Source organism: Ascaphus truei, chromosome 14 (assembly GCF_040206685.1).
Source record: "Ascaphus truei isolate aAscTru1 chromosome 14, aAscTru1.hap1, whole genome shotgun sequence".
Taxonomy (NCBI): Eukaryota; Metazoa; Chordata; class Amphibia; order Anura; family Ascaphidae; genus Ascaphus; species Ascaphus truei.
Window position 1 is genome coordinate 21,362,202 of NC_134496.1, and position 17,761 is coordinate 21,379,962.

At 46.6% G+C, this 17,761-nt stretch overlaps 1 protein-coding gene and 7 non-coding genes across 10 annotated transcripts; 6 read left to right on the top strand and 2 right to left on the bottom strand.

Annotated features, from left to right (window-relative positions):
• Positions 1-1,967: 1,967 nt before the first annotated feature.
• UBXN1 (UBX domain protein 1) lies at positions 1,968-8,968 on the bottom strand. Of its 3 annotated transcripts, XM_075570082.1 has the most exons (10): positions 8,831-8,966; positions 8,330-8,390; positions 8,090-8,143; positions 7,873-7,976; positions 7,713-7,779; positions 7,197-7,388; positions 6,998-7,049; positions 6,730-6,858; positions 5,993-6,176; positions 1,968-2,219 (listed from the first exon to the last, which is right to left on the bottom strand). In XM_075570082.1, the coding sequence occupies exons 2-10, from the start codon at positions 8,386-8,388 to the stop codon at positions 2,179-2,181; spliced, it is 882 nt and encodes a 293-aa protein (XP_075426197.1). In that variant the 5' UTR covers positions 8,389-8,390; positions 8,831-8,966; the 3' UTR covers positions 1,968-2,178. The 3 variants fall into 3 exon arrangements, with proteins under 3 accessions (XP_075426197.1, XP_075426195.1, XP_075426196.1); XM_075570080.1 differs by having other exon boundaries at positions 7,713-7,976; positions 8,831-8,968; XM_075570081.1 differs by lacking the exon at positions 8,831-8,966 and adding an exon at positions 8,485-8,640 and having other exon boundaries at positions 7,713-7,976.
• A 2,063-nt stretch (positions 8,969-11,031) lies between these two features.
• On the top strand, positions 11,032-11,104 carry TRNAM-CAU (transfer RNA methionine (anticodon CAU)). Its single transcript has one exon. It is a non-coding gene; the product is annotated as a tRNA-Met (tRNA).
• Positions 11,105-11,770: 666 nt separating this feature from the next.
• On the top strand, positions 11,771-11,842 carry TRNAE-CUC (transfer RNA glutamic acid (anticodon CUC)). Its single transcript has one exon. It is a non-coding gene; the product is annotated as a tRNA-Glu (tRNA).
• Positions 11,843-13,230: 1,388 nt separating this feature from the next.
• On the top strand, positions 13,231-13,302 carry TRNAE-CUC (transfer RNA glutamic acid (anticodon CUC)). Its single transcript has one exon. It is a non-coding gene; the product is annotated as a tRNA-Glu (tRNA).
• Positions 13,303-15,275: 1,973 nt separating this feature from the next.
• TRNAE-UUC (transfer RNA glutamic acid (anticodon UUC)) lies at positions 15,276-15,347 on the top strand. The gene has a single exon. It is a non-coding gene; the product is annotated as a tRNA-Glu (tRNA).
• A 396-nt stretch (positions 15,348-15,743) lies between these two features.
• Positions 15,744-15,815, top strand: TRNAE-UUC (transfer RNA glutamic acid (anticodon UUC)). Its single transcript has one exon. It is a non-coding gene; the product is annotated as a tRNA-Glu (tRNA).
• A 396-nt stretch (positions 15,816-16,211) lies between these two features.
• TRNAE-UUC (transfer RNA glutamic acid (anticodon UUC)) lies at positions 16,212-16,283 on the top strand. Its single transcript has one exon. It is a non-coding gene; the product is annotated as a tRNA-Glu (tRNA).
• Positions 16,284-17,060: 777 nt separating this feature from the next.
• TRNAE-CUC (transfer RNA glutamic acid (anticodon CUC)) lies at positions 17,061-17,132 on the bottom strand. Its single transcript has one exon. It is a non-coding gene; the product is annotated as a tRNA-Glu (tRNA).
• Between the last annotated feature and the right edge of the window lie 629 nt (positions 17,133-17,761).

The window sequence follows — 17,761 nt, forward strand, 5'->3', positions numbered from 1 at the left end:
TGTGGGATTGCGTCGATGCGAAGCTCCCTCTTCCTGTCAGCGGGAAGTGTAACACGACTTCCAGCAGGAAGAGGAAGGATCGCAGTGACCGGGTGGCTGCCGCTGAGCTCGGGAGCCTCCGGGTCACTGCTGCGTGCAGTGCCCCAGGGACTGGGACAGTCGTCCCAGCTCTCCCCCCCTGGTGGCTGCGGAACCCCGGAGGGGTGGCCCCGTAACCCAGTTGAAAATTACTGCCCTAGGTTATACTCCACTCTTTAAGAGCCACGTCATTGTCCCATCCACTCTTTAAGAGCCACATCATTGTCCCATTCTGTTAAAGCTTATCAGAATTTTCAACACCAAACTTATTCAGTCCCTATTGACAAGTGTTGGTCTTTTATGTAACGCTTTGTTGTTCACTTTTATCGTCATTGTTTTTTTTGTTTTTTTTTAATCGACTGCCCTTAATTTTCCAAATTTTTTTTTTTATGCAATTGTCCTCGGCTTGTCTTGTGGTTCTATATGTGACCGTTTGTAGGAGAGGCATGATGTTTCCCTTATTGGACTTCAGGTTAGTGCAATGTCTCCCCAGCGGCAATGCAGTCCGCCGGAGCAGCTTTCCCCCAAACCTCCCCTAAAATACCATCAATCAGCTATATGGTATAAGAAATGCAATGATCTGCAGTATATGGTGGATCAGTAGCACCAATGGAGGTCCATTGAGCCTTATGTAGGCCATTATGAAAAGAATTGGAAATTGACATTTAGGGTTGTTTATTTGGATCATAACCTAGAGCAGTAGTTTTCAACTTTTTTTTTTTTTTGTTATGGAACCCTATCATTATATTGTGAAATTCCGCAGAACCCCAATCCTCTCTAATAGCGCATCTGAGATCAGATGCATTGTACGGAACGCCAACCCTCTTTAATAGCGCGTCTGAGATCAGATGCACAGTAAGGAACCCAAATCCTCTCTAATAGCGTGTCTTGAGATCAGATGCATGATACATTCGTCTGTAATTGGTATAACTTTAAAATTACCTGAAAACTGCAGGGAACCCTTTAGGTATGCCCTAGGAACCCGTTGAAAAACACTGACCTATGGCTTAACCGTACTTTCTACTATCCAATATAGTTTGTGAAGGTTGCACCTTGGAACTCCTAGTTCTGTTAGATCAGATATGTCATGTGCCAGATGTAGAATATAAGTAGTTATGTTTTAAACACTTTTTTTCACATGGTCTTCTAGAATGCAGTCAGATTGGAAATCTTCTCTACTGAAAGGAATTCCACGGAATTCCATCATCAGATAGCAGGAAGAGGGGTTCCGCACATCTGACCACAAGGAGAGGGGATCCAGGAATCTTTGCCTCAACCAATCGGTGACCGTTTCTTTCTGTTCTCCAGCTCTGGCTTGCTGGGGAGCAGTCATCCTGGTGGATCCAGTCGGAAAGGCAAAGCCGAAAGACGCTTAAGAGGAAAAAGGACATACTCTCGCCAGAGACAGCAGGATCCAGGACCCCCCTCCGAGGGATCCCACACAGGGACTCCAAGTGGGATTTCAGGATTTGTAAAAATAAATATATATAATAAAGCTGCCGAAACATTCAGAATATAAGACGTGTGAGAAGAGATGGTCTTATCAGGGGAGTATTCTTAGAACAGGGGAATACGAGATGGTCTTATTACGTGTTCCCCTAAAAGGGATAGGAAGTTGTCTTATAGCAAAGGGATAAGACGTTGTTTAGGTGTATCCTAATAACCGACTGTGATATGTTCTGATAACGGGCTACCTCTCCTAGAAACTGGCTATGTCAAGTCTAATCTTGTAACTAAGAAGGGTGTTTCTATACCAGCTGTGGGGGTTCTGATAAGAAAACACCCTTAACAGATGGGGGGGTGTCCTTATAAGGGGATATTATAACTGGCACTTGTCTTTAAAAGGGGTTAATTTTCTAACAGGCTCTTCGTAGAAGGGAAAGGTCACAAAATGTCAGACTGGTTTATTTTTTCCGCTGAATACACACAGTCTGCACGACACAAATCAGGGAGGTTTATGGGGGTGGGGCGGGACGCAACAGTCTGTAGCTGATCCTCGCAGGGAGAGCGGTCTCTGCTTGTCTTTGTTGTGATGTTGGCTTCTTGGGGGCGGAGTCTACTGTGGTTGGAGCTTATGGAGGGAGAGTTTCAAGTGCGGTCTTATTTTCTGGCAACAATCAGAACAGCTGATGGCACCAACCCTGCATAGAATTGAGAAGAAGAGAGTCACATGAGGGGAGGATGGGGGGGGAGAGGAGGAGACGGTTACGAGAGGGGGAGTGGGGGGGAAGGAGGAGACGGTCACGAGAGGGGGGGGAGAGGAGACGGTCACGAGAGGGGGGCAGGGGGGAGAGGAGACGGTCACGAGGGAGGGCGAGAGGAGACGGTCACGAGAGGTGGGGGGAGAAGGAGACTGTCACAAGAGGGGGGGGGAGGAGAGGAGACTGTCACGAGGGGTGGGACGGGCACAAGAGGGTGGGGGCGATGACAGCGAGAGATTCAGCACACAATAGGTTAAAATGTTTCCTTATAAGTTGGTTCTCATGAATAATTTTAGTGCAGCTTGAAACAGGACATTAAGTGATGAGATTCCTTTCCTGGTTTCCCACACATTGCCCAAGCTATAAATTTATATTCTGAAAAGGTGTGACCCTGTTTTTTTAGCTGTTCCTAGGTTTATCTAGTTAACTAAACATTCCCTAGGATTCTTGTCTGTGTTGTATATTTTCAGATGTCTCTCTTTCCTAGCTCTGATATATATCTTCCTTAGTTCTTTATCTTCCTGAGAAAATCAGTGTGTTTTAGTTTGGTGGGGAAACAAGTATGTCATTTAGTCTAGTTACTGTAGCTAAGACCAGTGAGTGATTAATGTCTCTTTGTCCTGAGCGTATGAGTCCATAGAAAGACAGGCCGTGCTGAGGCGTGCGGACGCTCCGCGCTGAGCCCCTGCATCCTCAATGAGGATGCCTTGAGAGGCGGCTCACGCGAGCGTCCGCAGGCGTGCTGACGAGATGGAGGTTTCAGCCGAGCGCCAAGCTGTTTTTCAGTGCGCTGTCGGCTGAAAACCTCCAATCCCAGCACAGCAGTGTCTGACGTCGGCGCCGTGACGTCGACGTCAGTGCGTCGCGGGCGATTGGCCCAGCGATGTCACTGCCCCGCCTCCAACCACCTCCCCCCGGCTCCAATCGCGCCCGCTGGCTCGTCTGTATGGGCATGAAATCGCCCAGATTTCAGCAGGCCCGGGCCAGAAGGGAGCAATGTTAACCATACGTTACTACCTTCTAAATATGCTTGTTACATCGAATAGAAGCATCTAATAATCTACCTTCTTTGATACAGAAGCCATACAAATGTATCTTATAATAAGTATCCTTGCTACATGAAAGCTGATTGAAGAAAGAATAATAAAGAATGCTGATTTTTTTAACTGAACCAGGTTTCCTGATTATTATATCGAGTGGAGGCTTTTCTAACGGGGGCGAGAGGAGACGGTCACGAGAGAGAGGGGGGGCGAGAGGAGACGGTCACGAGAGAGAGGGGGGGCGAGAGGAAACGGTCACGAGAGGGGGGGACGGCGAGATGAGACGGTCACGAGAGGGGGGGACGGCGAGATGAGACGGTCACGAGAGAGGGGGGGACGAGAGGAAACGTCACGGGGGGGGGACGAAGGAGGAGACGGTCACGAGAGGGGGGGGAAGGAGGAGACGGTCACGAGAGGGGGGGGAAGGAGGAGACGGTCACGAGGGGGGGGGAAGAGGAAACGGTCACGAGAGGGGGGGGGGAAGAGGAGACGGTCACGAGAGGGGGGGGGAAGAGGAGACGGTCACGAGAGGGGGGGGGGAAGAGGAGACGGTCACGAGGGGGGGGGGGGGGAAAGGAGGAGACGGTCACGAGGGGGGGGGGGAAGGAGGAGACGGTCACGAGGGGGGGGGGGGAAGGAGGAGACGGTCACGAGGGGGGGGGGGAAGGAGGAGACGGTCACGAGGGGGGGGAGAAGAGGAGACGGTCACGAGGGGGGGGAGAAGAGGAGACGGTCACGAGGGGGGGGGGAAAGGGGGAGACGGTCACGAGAGGGGGGGGGGGGAAGAGGAGACGGTCACGAGGGGGAGGGGAAAGGAGACGGTCACGAGGGGGGGGGGAAGGAGGAGACGGTCACGAGAGGGGGGGGGGGAGGAGAAGACGGTCACGAGGGGGGGGAAAGAGGAAACGGTCACGAGGGGGGGAGAAAGAGGAGACGGTCACGGGGGGGGGGGGGAAGAGGAGACGGTCACGGGGGGGGGAAGAGGAGACGGTCACGAGAGGGGGGGGGAAGAGGAGACGGTCACGAGAGGGGGGGAAGAGGAGACGGTCACGAGAGGGGGGGAAGAGGAGACGGTCACGAGAGGGGGGGGAAGAGGAGGCGGTCACTGGAGGCGGGGGGGGAGAGGAGGGGGGGGAAGAGGAGGCGGTCACGGGAGGGGGGGGAAGAGGAGGCGGTCACGAGAGGGGGGGGAAGAGGAGGCGGTCACGAGGGAGGGCGAGGAGGAGCGAGAGGAGACAGCACGAGAGGTGGGGGGGGGGAGGGAAGGAGGAGACGGTTACGAGGGGGGGGGGGAGGAGACGGTTACGAGGGGGGGGGGGGAGGAGACTGTCACGAGGGGTGGGACAGGCGAGAGGAGACTGTCACGAGGGTTGGGACGGGCACGAGAGGAGGGGGGCAAGGGGAGACGAGCACGAGAGGGTGGGGGCGATGAGAGAGCGAGAGATTCAGCACACAATAGGTTAAAATGTTTCCTTATAAGTTGGTTCTCATGAATAATTTTAGGGCAGCTTGAAACAGGACATTAAGTGATGAGAATCCTTTCCTGGTTTCCCACACATTGCCCAAGCTATAAATTTATATTCTGAAAAGGTGTGACCCTGTTTTATAGCTGTTCCTAGGTTTGTCTAGTTAACTAAACATTCCCTAGGATTCTTGTCTGTGTTGTATATTTTCAGATGTCTCTCTTTCCTAGCTCTTATATATATCTTCCTTAGTTCTTTATCTTCCTGAGAAAATCAGTGTGTTTTAGTTTGGTGGGGAAACAAGTATGTCATTTAGTCTAGTTACTGTAGCTAAGACCAGTGAGTGATTAATTTCTCTTTGTCCTGAGCGTATAAGAAGGGAGTAATGTTAACCATACGTTACTACCTTCTAAAGATGCTTGTTACATCGAATAGAAGCATCTAATAATCTACCTTCTTTGATACAGAAGCCATACAGATGTATCTTATAATATGTATCCTTGCTACATGAAAGCTGATTGAAGAAAGAATAATAAAGAATGCTGATTTTTTTAACTGAACCAGGTTTCCTGATTATTATATCGAGTGGAGGCTTTTCTAACAGGGGGGCGAGAGGAGACGGTTACGAGAGAGAGGGGGGCGAGAGGAGACGGTCCCGAGAGAGAGGGGGGGTGAGAGGAGACGGTCCCGAGAGAGAGGGGGGGCGAGAGGAGACGGTCCCGAGAGAGAGGGGGGGCGAGAGGAGACAGTCCCGAGAGAGAGGGGGGGCGAGTGGAGACGGTCCCGAGAGGGGGGGCGAGTGGAGACGGTCCCGAGAGAGAGGGGGGGCGAGAGGAGACTGTCACGAGAGAGAGGGGGGCGAGAGGAGACGGTCACGAGAGGGGGTGAGAGGAGACGGTCACGAGAGAGGGGGGGCGAGAGAGAGGGGGGAGCGAGAGGAGACGGTCACGAGAGAGAGGGGGGAGCGAGAGGAGACGGTCACGAGAGGGGGCGGGCGAAGACAGTAAGACGAGGGGGAGGGGTGTGGAGACAGTAAGACGAGGGGGAGGGGTGTGGAGACAGTAAGACGGGGGAGGGGTGTGGAGACAGTAAGAAGAGGGTGGAGACAGTAAGAGGGGAGGGGGGGAAGAGACTGACAGTAAGATGGGGGGGAAGGGAGAGGAGCTAACACCTCTCATTCCATGTACAGTATGTATACACACACACACACCCAGCTCCTGTAGAGGCTTCTCCATGTCATCCTCTGTAAAGACCCTCCGTGGGAAGCTGGTCAGTAGGTTGAATGGTCCTGCGGGACCCTCTGGCCAGTTCAACTCCACATACAGACGGACAGCAGCCAACTGCTCCCGAGCGCGAAACGTCTGAGAGAGAGCGGAGCCGTCCAGGAGGCGCACCTGAGTCACATTTTAAAAATATTATTAATATATCTATATCTATCTATATATCATATAGCATAAAAATAATATCAAGAACAGGTTACACACACAAAACAGGATATTAAATAAAGGTAAAGGGAGGGTGCACAAACACACAATCCCAGCAATCGCTAACCCTAGAACCCACTATATATCAAAAGGAGTGCTACACAGAGTGTGGCCAAATAAATACAGCAAAATACAAAAATACCCAATGCTACATCCAATGTGACAAATTACATAGTTAAATACTTCAATGTAGGTATTCTCATGAGTAAGGGTCATTTAGTTAAACCCTTTGACCAAAACGTTATAAGCCTGCAGCCACTTCACGGCATAAAGGGAGGGTGCACACCATCGAAAAAGGTACACAAAAAGGAAACCGGACAGGCACTCCTATATTCCAAAAAAAGTGAAGTTTATTGGCTCAACGATTCTCAAGAGATATATCTATATATATATATATTACGTGGCAGTATTCCTCCTCCCTTTGTACCGGTATGCAGCATCAGCATCCCTCTCCCCCCCGTACCTGGATACGGCATTGGTCATACTCCTTCTTGCTGGGGGGCTCCTGCACGGGGGAAGAAGGGGAGGGGATGGGGGCCATAGTGGGGGTCTCTGCTGGAGGGGAGACTGGATCAGACGTTGACCCCCCAAACTGGGGAGGCAAGATGGAAATTTTACAGATCAGGACCCCTTTCTTGATGACCAAGAGACGTTGCATCTCCTTCCCCCCCTCTCCCTCGATTACCAGCTGTATGTGTGCTGCAGCTGCCATTACTCTTTATAACACTCACCCTCCGTGCTCGATCTGCTTTGTCCCGTGCAATCTTCTCTCGGACACGATCCCTGCAAGGCAAGACACTGGGAGGTGAGCGAGTAAAGCTCACCTCACTGGTGTATAAACCCCCCCAGCCATTATGTACCTGCATATGGTATTACCCCCTCCTTTTTCTGTACCCCCTTTCCCCACCTCTATCTCCCTGGAGGTCTCACCTGGCCAGCTTCTCCTCGTTCTTCTCTCTCCTCCTCTCCTCCGCTAGTTTCTGCATCTCTTGCTCCTGCATTCTCTGTTTTATTGCTAACAGCTCCTGTCCCTGTTTCCGTCTCTGCTTCTCTTGCTCGATCCGCTCCCTCTTCTCTCGATCCTCTCGTTCCAGCTGTTTCTGAGCAATTAGCTCCATCATCCTGTGGACAAAACCAGTCTTAAAAAAGGTAGCATCCCAAACCATCTAATCCTAGAGGAGCTAGGCGCTGCACCTCTGCTTCGCCCAGTCCTAGAGGAGCAAGGCTCTGCATCTCCGCCCAATCCTAGAGGAACAAGGCTCTGCATCTCCGTTCCACCCAGTACTAGAGGAGCCAGGCTCTGCGTCTCTGCTACACGTAGAGGAACTAGGCATTGTGTCTCTGCTCAGTCCTAGAGGAGTTAGGACTCTGCCCATCTCCGCTCCGCCCAGTCCTAAAAAGGTGCCAATGTCTGTTGAGTCCTAAAGGTGTTTCAATACAACTCACCTCTTAGTCTGCTTATCTCTCTCTTCTTCACTAAGCGCAGCTCTCCCTTCAGCACTGAGATCCCCATCTGTAAGAATAAGAGTGTCACATGACCCCCGCACTCCACAACACATCATCCCTCCCCCGTAGAGCGCCTCTTGTGCATGGGGGTAACACTGACCTGCACCGGTTTCCATCTCTGGTGTCCCCTCCCTGCACTCAGCATCTTCAGGGGCAGAAACATTGGGCTCATCAAGGTCAGGTTCCTCTTCATGTTCCATCAGCCTGAAAAGAACCGGTGACAACAAAATGACAAGTGACACAGAAGGGACTTACGGTCTACCGCTCTCCCAACAAGGTGACAGACACTATAAAGTGACAGACACCTGGTTACTCACCAATCCATGGCTGACTCTATGCCCTGGTTCCCTGTGGCAGCCAGAGCTTTCTCCCTGTAAGAAAGGTGGTGACAGTGACACTGGCTGTCATAATCTATATGAGGTGTGATGCTAGATAGGTGACAAAGGGAGGGGTTGATACTGCATCACAGAAGAAGCAGGACATGAACAGTAGGAGAAGATGGGAAGGGAGACCCTGGAAGGGTTAGGATACAGGTAAACAAAAGATGACATTATTACGCTCTGTGCTGGGGGAATCCCATCTCAAGGAGACTCTCCAACGCTGAAGCCTCAGACATCTCTAGAGTGAAACAGACAATATATACAGAGTATGAGTATATACCTAGACAGAGACATGGTACACACCCTCCAATGTTTCACATAAAAATAAGTACCACGGTATTTTGTGTACTCGCTCTGGATGGAGGAACACCCAAGCTATTCCTTTTAAAGTGCCCCAACCTACAGAGCTTCCCACACACACAAAAACCTTAAGTGTAATAGGTACAGCTCCTCTTACAGGATCATGTACTGTAGTGTACGGGGACACACACACACACACACACACACACACACACACACACACACACACACACACACACACACACACACACACACACACACACACACACACACACACACACACACACACACACACACACACACACACACACACACACACACACACACACACACACACACACACACACACACACACACGTCACGTGGTCTTTCACTCACCGGCAGTTCCTACAACAGGACCCGGAAGCGCCTTCTGCGGCTGCAAACCACGTGACACTCACTGAGATAGGCGGGTCCGAACATTCTGGGCTACGGAAGCCGAAGTAGAACGTACGGGAGGCAGTCACACCAGCTAGGCTCCTTCGCATCACGTGATGTGGCTGCTTTATCAGTGTCACTTGTATTTGTCACTGTATCGGTCTCCTTAATTATAACTGTCACTGTGTCACCTGTATTGGTCTCCTTAATTATAGCTGTCACTGTGTCACCTGTATCTGTCTAATTATATCTGTCACTGTGTCATCTGTATCTGTCACTGACTATATCTGTCACTGTGTCACCTGTATCTGTCACTCTGATTATATCTGTCACTGTCACCTGTATCTGTCTAATTATAGCTGTCACTGTGTCACCTGTATCTGTCACTCTGACTATATATGTCACAGTGTCACCTGTATCTGTCACTGACTATTTCTGTCACAGTGTCCCCTTGTATCTGTCACTCTGATTATATCTGTCACCTGTATCTGTCACTCTGATTATATCTGTCACCTGTATCTGTCACATGATTATATCTGTCACCTGTATCTGTCACTCTGATTATATCTGTCACTGTGTCACCTGTATCTGTCACTCTGATTATATCTGTCACTGTGTCACCTGTATCTGTCACTCTGACTATATCTGTCACTGTGTCACCTGTATCTGTCACTCTGACTATATCTGTCACCTGTATCTGTCTATTTAATTATATCTGTCTCTGTGTCACCTGTATCTTTCACTTTGATTATATCTGTCACCTGTATCTGTCACTCTGATTATATCTGTCACCTGTATCTGTCACTCTGATTATATCTGTCACTGTGTCACCTGTATCTGTCACTCTGGTTATATCTGTCACTGTATCTGTCTATTTAATTATATCTGTCTCTGTGTCACCTGTATCTGTCACTTTGATTATATCTGTCACTGTGTCACCTGTATCTGTCACTCTGATTATATCTGTCACTGTGTCACCTGTATCTGTCACTCTGATTATATCTGTCACCTGTATCTGTCACTGATTATATCTGTCACAGTCACCTGTATCTGTCACTCTGATTATATCTGTCACCTGTATCTGTCACTGATTATATCTGTCACCTGTGTCTGTCACACTGATTATATCTGTCACCGTGTCACCTGTATCTGTCACTCTGATTATATCTGTCACTCTGATTATATCTGTCACAGTCACCTGTATCTGTCACTCTGATTATATCTGTCACCTGTATCTGTCACTCTGATTATATCTGTCATCTGTATCTGTCACTCTGATTATATCTGTCACTTGTATCTGTCTATTTAATTAGATCTGTCTCTGTGTCACCTCTATCTGTCACTTTGATTATATCTGTCACTGTCACCTGTATCTGTCACTCTAATTATATCTGTCACTGTGTCACCTGTATCTGTCACTCTGATTATATCTGTCACCTGTATCTGTCACTCTGATTATATCTGTCACAGTCACCTGTATCTGTCACTCTGATTATATCTGTCACCTGTATCTGTCACTCTGATTATATCTGTCACTGTGTCACCTGCATTTGTCACTTTGATTATATCGGTCACCTGTATCTGTCACTCTGATTATATCTGTCACTGTGTCACCTGTATCTGTCACTCTGATTATAGCTTTTCTTCACAATCCAGGGGGAGCATGAGAGAAAATAAAATAAAACCCAGAAACAATATTTAAGTGCAGGTGTCTTATGAGGGTTCTTGATCACCTGATTAACATGCGATGTCTCCAGATAGAGTAAAAAGTTCACGGAACCTTTTGGATATGCCGAAACCCTGTTTAAAATCGCTGCTATACATTAACTGTATACATTATATATACACAGGAACATATGATTAACAGTGAGTTCTGGAATCTTCATGACAGTTTTATATACCCTCATGGTGATGTCACTGGTCACCATGCATATAGAGGGAGTAACCTGTTTCCTGATGTGACTCCATACAATGTGATGGGAGAGCGTCGTAACCTCTGAGCCCACACAGTTAACCCCATACTTGACATAGTAGTCCCTAGGGAGGGCTACAATGGTAACATTTAATTTATGTGCAGGAATATACAAATAAATAACGAATGTGCTCCATCTGCATTCTATGGTCCACAATAGTACTTGCTGGTGAAAGCGATAACACCCACTGCCTCGTTAGCGCAGTAGGTAGCGCGTCAGTCTCATAATCTGAAGGTCGTGAGTTCGATCCTCACACGGGGCAATGTTTTTATTTATTTGCATTTACAGCAATAATTAAATAAGTTCCATGATGTGGCTGACCTACAGGTTTATTTCTAGTAGTAATAACATTATTTGCATTTACAGTAAAAACATGCACACAGTCCCCAAACCTGAACTCACTACATTATATATAGTTGTATCAATAGAAGTGCACTTGAGCGTGAGAGTTTGATTGCTAGAGAATGTATAAATATCTAAATATGAAATTGTGATTTGAAAGTGCTCCTGTGTTACCTGCATCTCGAGGTCTGGGAGACCTGATGCCAATGCACACGTGAGAGTATTCCCGAACTGTTGAACGAATGTTTCTCACAATTAACTATTATTTGTAAGCATTGGGGAAGTCTGTTTCACTTCCTCTTCCCCCTCCTAAATGAGTGTTGTAATTCAGGATGTTTTTTATATTGATACTTTGTGGCTTCCTTTTATGAGGATCTCTCACCCACATCTCTCACACTTGTTTACATGACAAATTCTGAATTTGTAATAAAAAACAGTACAGCTCTAATGATCTCAGTTAATGGGTGCTGGGTGCTGATTCTCAGTTAATGAGTGCTGGGAAATGTAATCCTTCTCTTAACTGACTCAATATATCCCTGAGATGCTGCTGGAGAATCTACACATAAACCCATGTGATGGTTCAAGTTCCCTGGTAGTCTAGTGGTTAGGATTCGGCGCTCTCACCGCCGCGGCCCGGGTTCGATTCCCGGTCAGGGAAGCATTTTTTATTTATTTTTCACAGAATCATGTTTCATTTGTACTGTGCTTTTTGGGGGGATATTTTTAATTCAATACTCATTCAATACTCAAATTTACATATTTTAGTTATTTAAATAAGGATTTTTTTCAGATATTTACTAGAAATAATTCTGTAAGATATACATGTTATATTTAATACTATAAAAAGCCAGTTATGAGGATATAATAGTATAATAACAAGATAATATATTAATATAATGATATAACACAGTGTCCAGGGCCCTGGGAATAGCTGTCGGCGGACCTGAGCCTCCCATAAGGTTAAGGCCTCGTCCAGGGTGGGTAGAGGCGCGCTGGCGCTCCAGCGCTGCGCCCCGCTCGGCCGTCCTTTTCCTGGCCGGCTAGGGGCGTGCGCTTCTGGGGGCGCGGCCCCTACGTCACGGAGCTGGTTCGCCCTCATTGGGCGAACCGCTCACGTGACGCGCTTGCGAGCGGAAAATTCAAATTTGCTCGCTCGGCAAGCGGCTGGGCGCCACCCTGGCCGAGCCCTTAGTCTTCTATGTGCTATCCCATTTTATTTTCCTGCTATTATCAGTACCCTTTTTTATAATAAGAATATTATGAGATGTCCTCGGCTGAACGTGCTAAAAGCTACATATGTGTATTCGTGGGACTGATTCGCACATAAGGATTACAGACACCTGATGTCTGGCAGGTACTAAGAGACAGATATTAATATCTCTCTTAATTTTAGTATTACACGGTAATATTTAATCTCATTGGCAGCGTCATGCGTGCCGGAATGTATTAATATGTCTCACGTGCCAGCAAGTATTACTGAACTGAAGTTATAAAGTTATTTAGATAGGAAAAGCAGTTTGTAAACGTCCTTGGGTGGGAGGAGTTTTACTCTGAGGAAAACTGTCAACCTCACCACTGATTTATGAGAGGGGCTGGGTTTAGGTTGTGTTCAATGGGAAATAATTGTATAAGAACCAGGCTCAGCCTATGGCTATTGTCTTTCGTGTCTTTGTGATTTTCCAGATTGCTGTATGAACTGCCAGTCCAGATATGACTGTTTCATCATTCCATCTTAAGTGAGTGTCCATATTTTGTCTGTTATTTGTATAATCTCGTGTGTTCACCTTTTTCAAGGAATAAATTATATTTCAACCCAGTTATATTCTTGGTGGTGTATTATTTATAGCCTGTCACAAAGCTCCCGTCACATAAAGGTCAAGCACAAATAATGCCCTTTGTGAGGATCTCTCACCCACAACTCCCACACACAGGAGAAATTCTGAATTTTGTAATAAAAAGAAACTACAGCTCTAATGATCTTTCTCAGTTAATAGTTTGAAACCACTTCAGGAAAATCTAGACTTAAATGCTCAACTTTTTTCAGGTTCCCTGGTAGTCTAGTGGTTAGGATTCGGCGCTCTCACCGCCGCGGCCCGGGTTCGATTCCCGGTCAGGGAAGCCAACTTTTTTTTTTCCACCCCAAAGAATGAAGCTTGATATACATCAAATGAATTAACTCTAATGTTTGTGCCTAAATCATTGGCATTTGCATAAATAAAATATCTCTGCGGCAACCTCATTTGCCATTCAGGCAAAACATCAATCCACCTTAACCCCTTATGTCCAAATCAGAGGATATATTTTGACAAAATAGATACACAATCACACTGACAGATGTAAACACACACATACACACACACAGCTACAGTGACAGACACGCATACACTGAGAATGTGACATAATAACAGACACTGACACTGACTGAGACACAATGAATGATACAAATACACACAACAAACACACTAGCTGTTATACAGTGAATGATTAGATATTAATTTCAATTTGATGTGGGGTAAAAAGCAATTGTTTAAATATCAAAAAAAAATGTCCAACCTTTAAAAAAAATAAAATAAAAAGACCAGTTTTTTTTTTTTTTTTTTCAACTTAAATTTTTTTATTTTGAATTGTGTGAGTACATACATGTCATGCATTCATGATAAACATTGGAGGGAAACGTGCCTCCTGCAATTGGAAAACATGCATCATGTGTAGTATCTGTGTACGTTGGACAGACGGGGAGACAGACAGACTAACCGACAAACTACATATAGCTCCCAGCCGGGAGGAGGAAATGGGGGGTGGGAAGGGGTCTCCGACCGAGGTTCCGCTTCTAAACGTGCGACCGCTGGCTCTCTGCAATTAAGAAAACCGATACTCGGTGTACCCCACACTCTCTGTCCATCCATGAACTGTGTGTGCTCTTGGACCGTCGGGGTGTCTTAGGGCTCTTTAAGGGAGAATGCACTTTACAACTATCAATGCCAAATCGTGGCCCTATCTACCCCCTGTATGTCTGTCTGTGCCAACCATGGTGACCAGACTTTTAGGAATTTGTGCCAGTGTCATTGACCAGACTCGTCAATTTCTCCATCTGGCAAACTGACCAAATTCGGTTCCTGATCTTTGTGATTATTGGGATTTCATTTTGTTTCCAACGTGCTGCAATCTCCCCCCTCACCGCCGTTGCGAAATGAACCGCCAGTTTGTTTGCTCCCCTGGAGAGACCTTTTGCGGCCTGTTCAAAAGGAACCGCCATGGGTCGACGGGGGTGGATGTGCCGAGGATCCTATTCAGCCAATCATTAACTGAATCCCAGACCGGCGTAAGTTTGGGGCAAGACCACAGCATGTGGAGCAAGTCTGCTTGTTGTCCGCATTGTCTTGGGCACAATGGGGAAAAAGACCAGTTTTGATTATCATCATATGGTTACAACGGCAACATTCATGTACAGCAGCGGTGCGCAAACTGGGGGTGCGCCTCCCAGGGGGGTCGCTAGATTTTCGGGGGGGGGGGTTGGAAAGGCAGTTATAGAGGTCCTGCGCACTCCCCCCAGGCATTTAAATTAATGGGGCCTCTATAACAACCTTCCCTTCCAGTGACACGTCGTCGTGGTAACCCAAACACCCTTCTCTTCCAAATGACGCCGCGGGGTCACGTGACGTTACCATGGGGATGGGGGGGGGAGGGGGGTCAAAGACGTTGAGGATAGCAGGCAGGGGTGCGCATCCCTGATCTACAGGAACAACTTATGAATCTGACATTTTGTAGTCAGATACATATATATATATAACAGAAGTGTTCCAATAATAGCACTCAGATATACTCAAATTATATTAAGAACGTCAACATTTTCCTTGCCTAGCACGACTGAGTATCACCTGTTTGATTATTTTGACGTTCTTAATAAAATGTGTACGTATATATATTTGAGTATATCTGAGTGCTATTATTGGAACACTTCTGCTCTATTTTGTTTCCATATATTTTGTTTCCAAGTGCCATTAATGGCTGTAACATTATAGCCTATTCAGTAAGCTAGTAGTCTGTAGCAGCACATCCTTGTATGTAAATATAAAACTAACTGCATACCCTCCCATATGGTCTAGCGGTTAGGATTCCTGGTTTTCACCCAGGCGGCCCGGGTTCGACTCCCGGTATGGGAAGTGATTATTTTTACAATTTGTATTTCATTTATTGTAAATTCAAGAGCATAAACAATATATATTTACATTATACTCTGATTATGATGGGGCAACAACAGAGAGAATTTAAATGCCTTGGGGAAGAGTGCAGGACCTCTGTAACTGCCTTGCCACCGCAAGAAAATCTCACACACCTTTGTAATAAATGATTCTTCAGTGAAAAAAGAATAAAAGATGGTTCTCTGACTGGGAATCGAACCCGGCAACGGCGGTGAGAGCGCAGCATCCTTACCCTTCTGATATCTCCACAAATATACTTTTAAATACTACTCTATGAGTCTTCCACTCTCTACTATTTTTTCATCACACACTGTGAACACACACACATAGAATCTTAGATAGACATTTAGCACACACTCCCATATGGTCTAGCGGTTAGGATTCCTGGTTTTCACCCAGGCGGCCCGGGTTCGACTCCCGGTATGGGAAGTGATTATTTTTACAATTTGTATTTCATTTATTGTAAATTCAAGAGCATAAACAATATATATTTACATTATACTCTGATTATGATGGGGCAACAACAGAGAGAATTTAAATGCCTTGGGGAAGAGTGCAGGACCTCTGTAACTGCCTTGCCACCGCAAGAAAATCTCACACACCTTTGTAATAAATGATTCTTCAGTGAAAAAAGAATAAAAGATGGTTCTCTGACTGGAATCGAACCCGGCAACGGCGGTGAGAGCGCAGCATCCTTACCCTTCTGATATCTCCACAAATATACTTTTTAAATACTACTCTATGAGTCTTCCACTCTCTACTATTTTTTCATCACACACTGTGAACACACACACATAGAATCTTAGATAGACATTTAGCACACACTCCCATATGGTCTAGCGGTTAGGATTCCTGGTTTTCACCCAGGCGGCCCGGGTTCGACTCCCGGTATGGGAAGTGATTATTTTTACAATTTTAATTTCTTTGAAGAAACTTTTTTGAAGTGAAACATATCAAGATGATTTAAATTGACAATGGCAGACTATATGCATGGGGATATCGGAACCACATAGGTCAGAAGGAGGAGTGGGGCAGCAGGTAAGGATCCGGCCGCAACAGCTAAGGGACTCTCATCCCCCTAAGTGACTTCCCGCTCCTCCCCGGACGTCCTGCTCTGCCTCCGTGCAACTCTTAACTCCTCTGCTGGCTGCTTCACTCTGGAGGCCTGCTGCCGCGTGCCATCATCTCCCCCCACCTGCCTCTATCTGGGGAGAAAAGAGAGAGATGGTCAGCAGGGTCACTGACAGGGGGGGAGAGCTGGCACCCAAGAGCTGGCACCAAAGAGCTCGGTCCCCCAAGCTTTGCCCAGTCTATAGCTACGCCCTTAATCCTATCATATCCCATTCATATATTATATCCCATTCATATGTTATATTATATCCCATTCATATAATATTTCATCATAGCCTACCATATCCCATTCGAATCCTATCACATCCCATTCATATCGCATAGCATTCATATCAAATTCATATCATATCCTATTCATATCCCATGGCCTTTTACAGTATTAAATAAAACATGTATATCTTAGATCATCATTTCTACTAAATATCTGAAAGAAAACTTTTTTAAATAAAAAAAATATGTTAATTTTAGTATTGAATTAAAAATATTCCCTCAACGAGCAAAGTACTATATCAAACATAATTGTTTGAATGAAAAAAAAAATGCTTCCCTGACCGGGAATCGAACCCGGGCCGCGGCGGTGAGAGCGCCGAATCCTAACCACTAGACTACCAGGGAAAATGACAACTGCAATGAGTTACTGTAGATTTTTCTGCAGCACCTATGGATATATTGACTCAGTGTTGAGAGAAGGATTACTTTTCCAGCACTCATTAACTGAGAAAGATCATTAGAACTGTAGATTTTTTTTTATTATTACAAATTCTGAATTTGTCATGTAAACAAGTGTGAGAGATGTGGGTGACAGATCCTCACAAGGGGCATTATTTGTGCTTGACCTTTGCATTTTCAGTACTAATTGCATAAATAAATGACATGTGAGATCAACACTACGTCCCTACTCATCTGTAATCCTGTATCCTTTACTCTGCTGAACTCTGCTGGCCCTCATGTTGTTGTCTCCTCCTATGGAACCATATCCCGTCTCTGATTGATTCTTCTTCCTTGCTGACCTGTGGGAACATGGGGAAAAGGGGAACACACGAGGAAAAACATGGGGACACATAAACACCATACAACAAGCATGTCAAACTTGCGGTCCGCCACGAATATTTTTGCGGCCCACCCACAACTGGTGCGGCGGCCGTGTGCGGCGGCGAGCGTGTGGGCGGCGATTGCAAATTTTGGCCGCGGGAGTAGCGAGCGTAGGTGTGGAGGATGCGATGAGCACGGCCGGAAGGAAAAGC

What these genes read in the sequence shown, in the direction of transcription:
- UBXN1 (XM_075570080.1), bottom strand. Translation starts at nt 8,388, where the DNA reads ATGTCTGAGGCTTCAGCGTTGGAGAGTCTCCTTGAGATGGGATTCCCC. An exon ending in GGATTCCCCCAGCACAGAGC is followed by an intron (nt 8,144 to 8,329) that starts GTAATAATGTCA and finishes CCTTTCTTACAG; the next exon opens with GGAGAAAGCTCTGGCTGCCA. An exon ending in AAGCAGATCGAGCACGGAGG is followed by an intron (nt 6,859 to 6,997) that starts GTGAGTGTTATA and finishes TTGCCTCCCCAG; the next exon opens with TTTGGGGGGTCAACGTCTGA.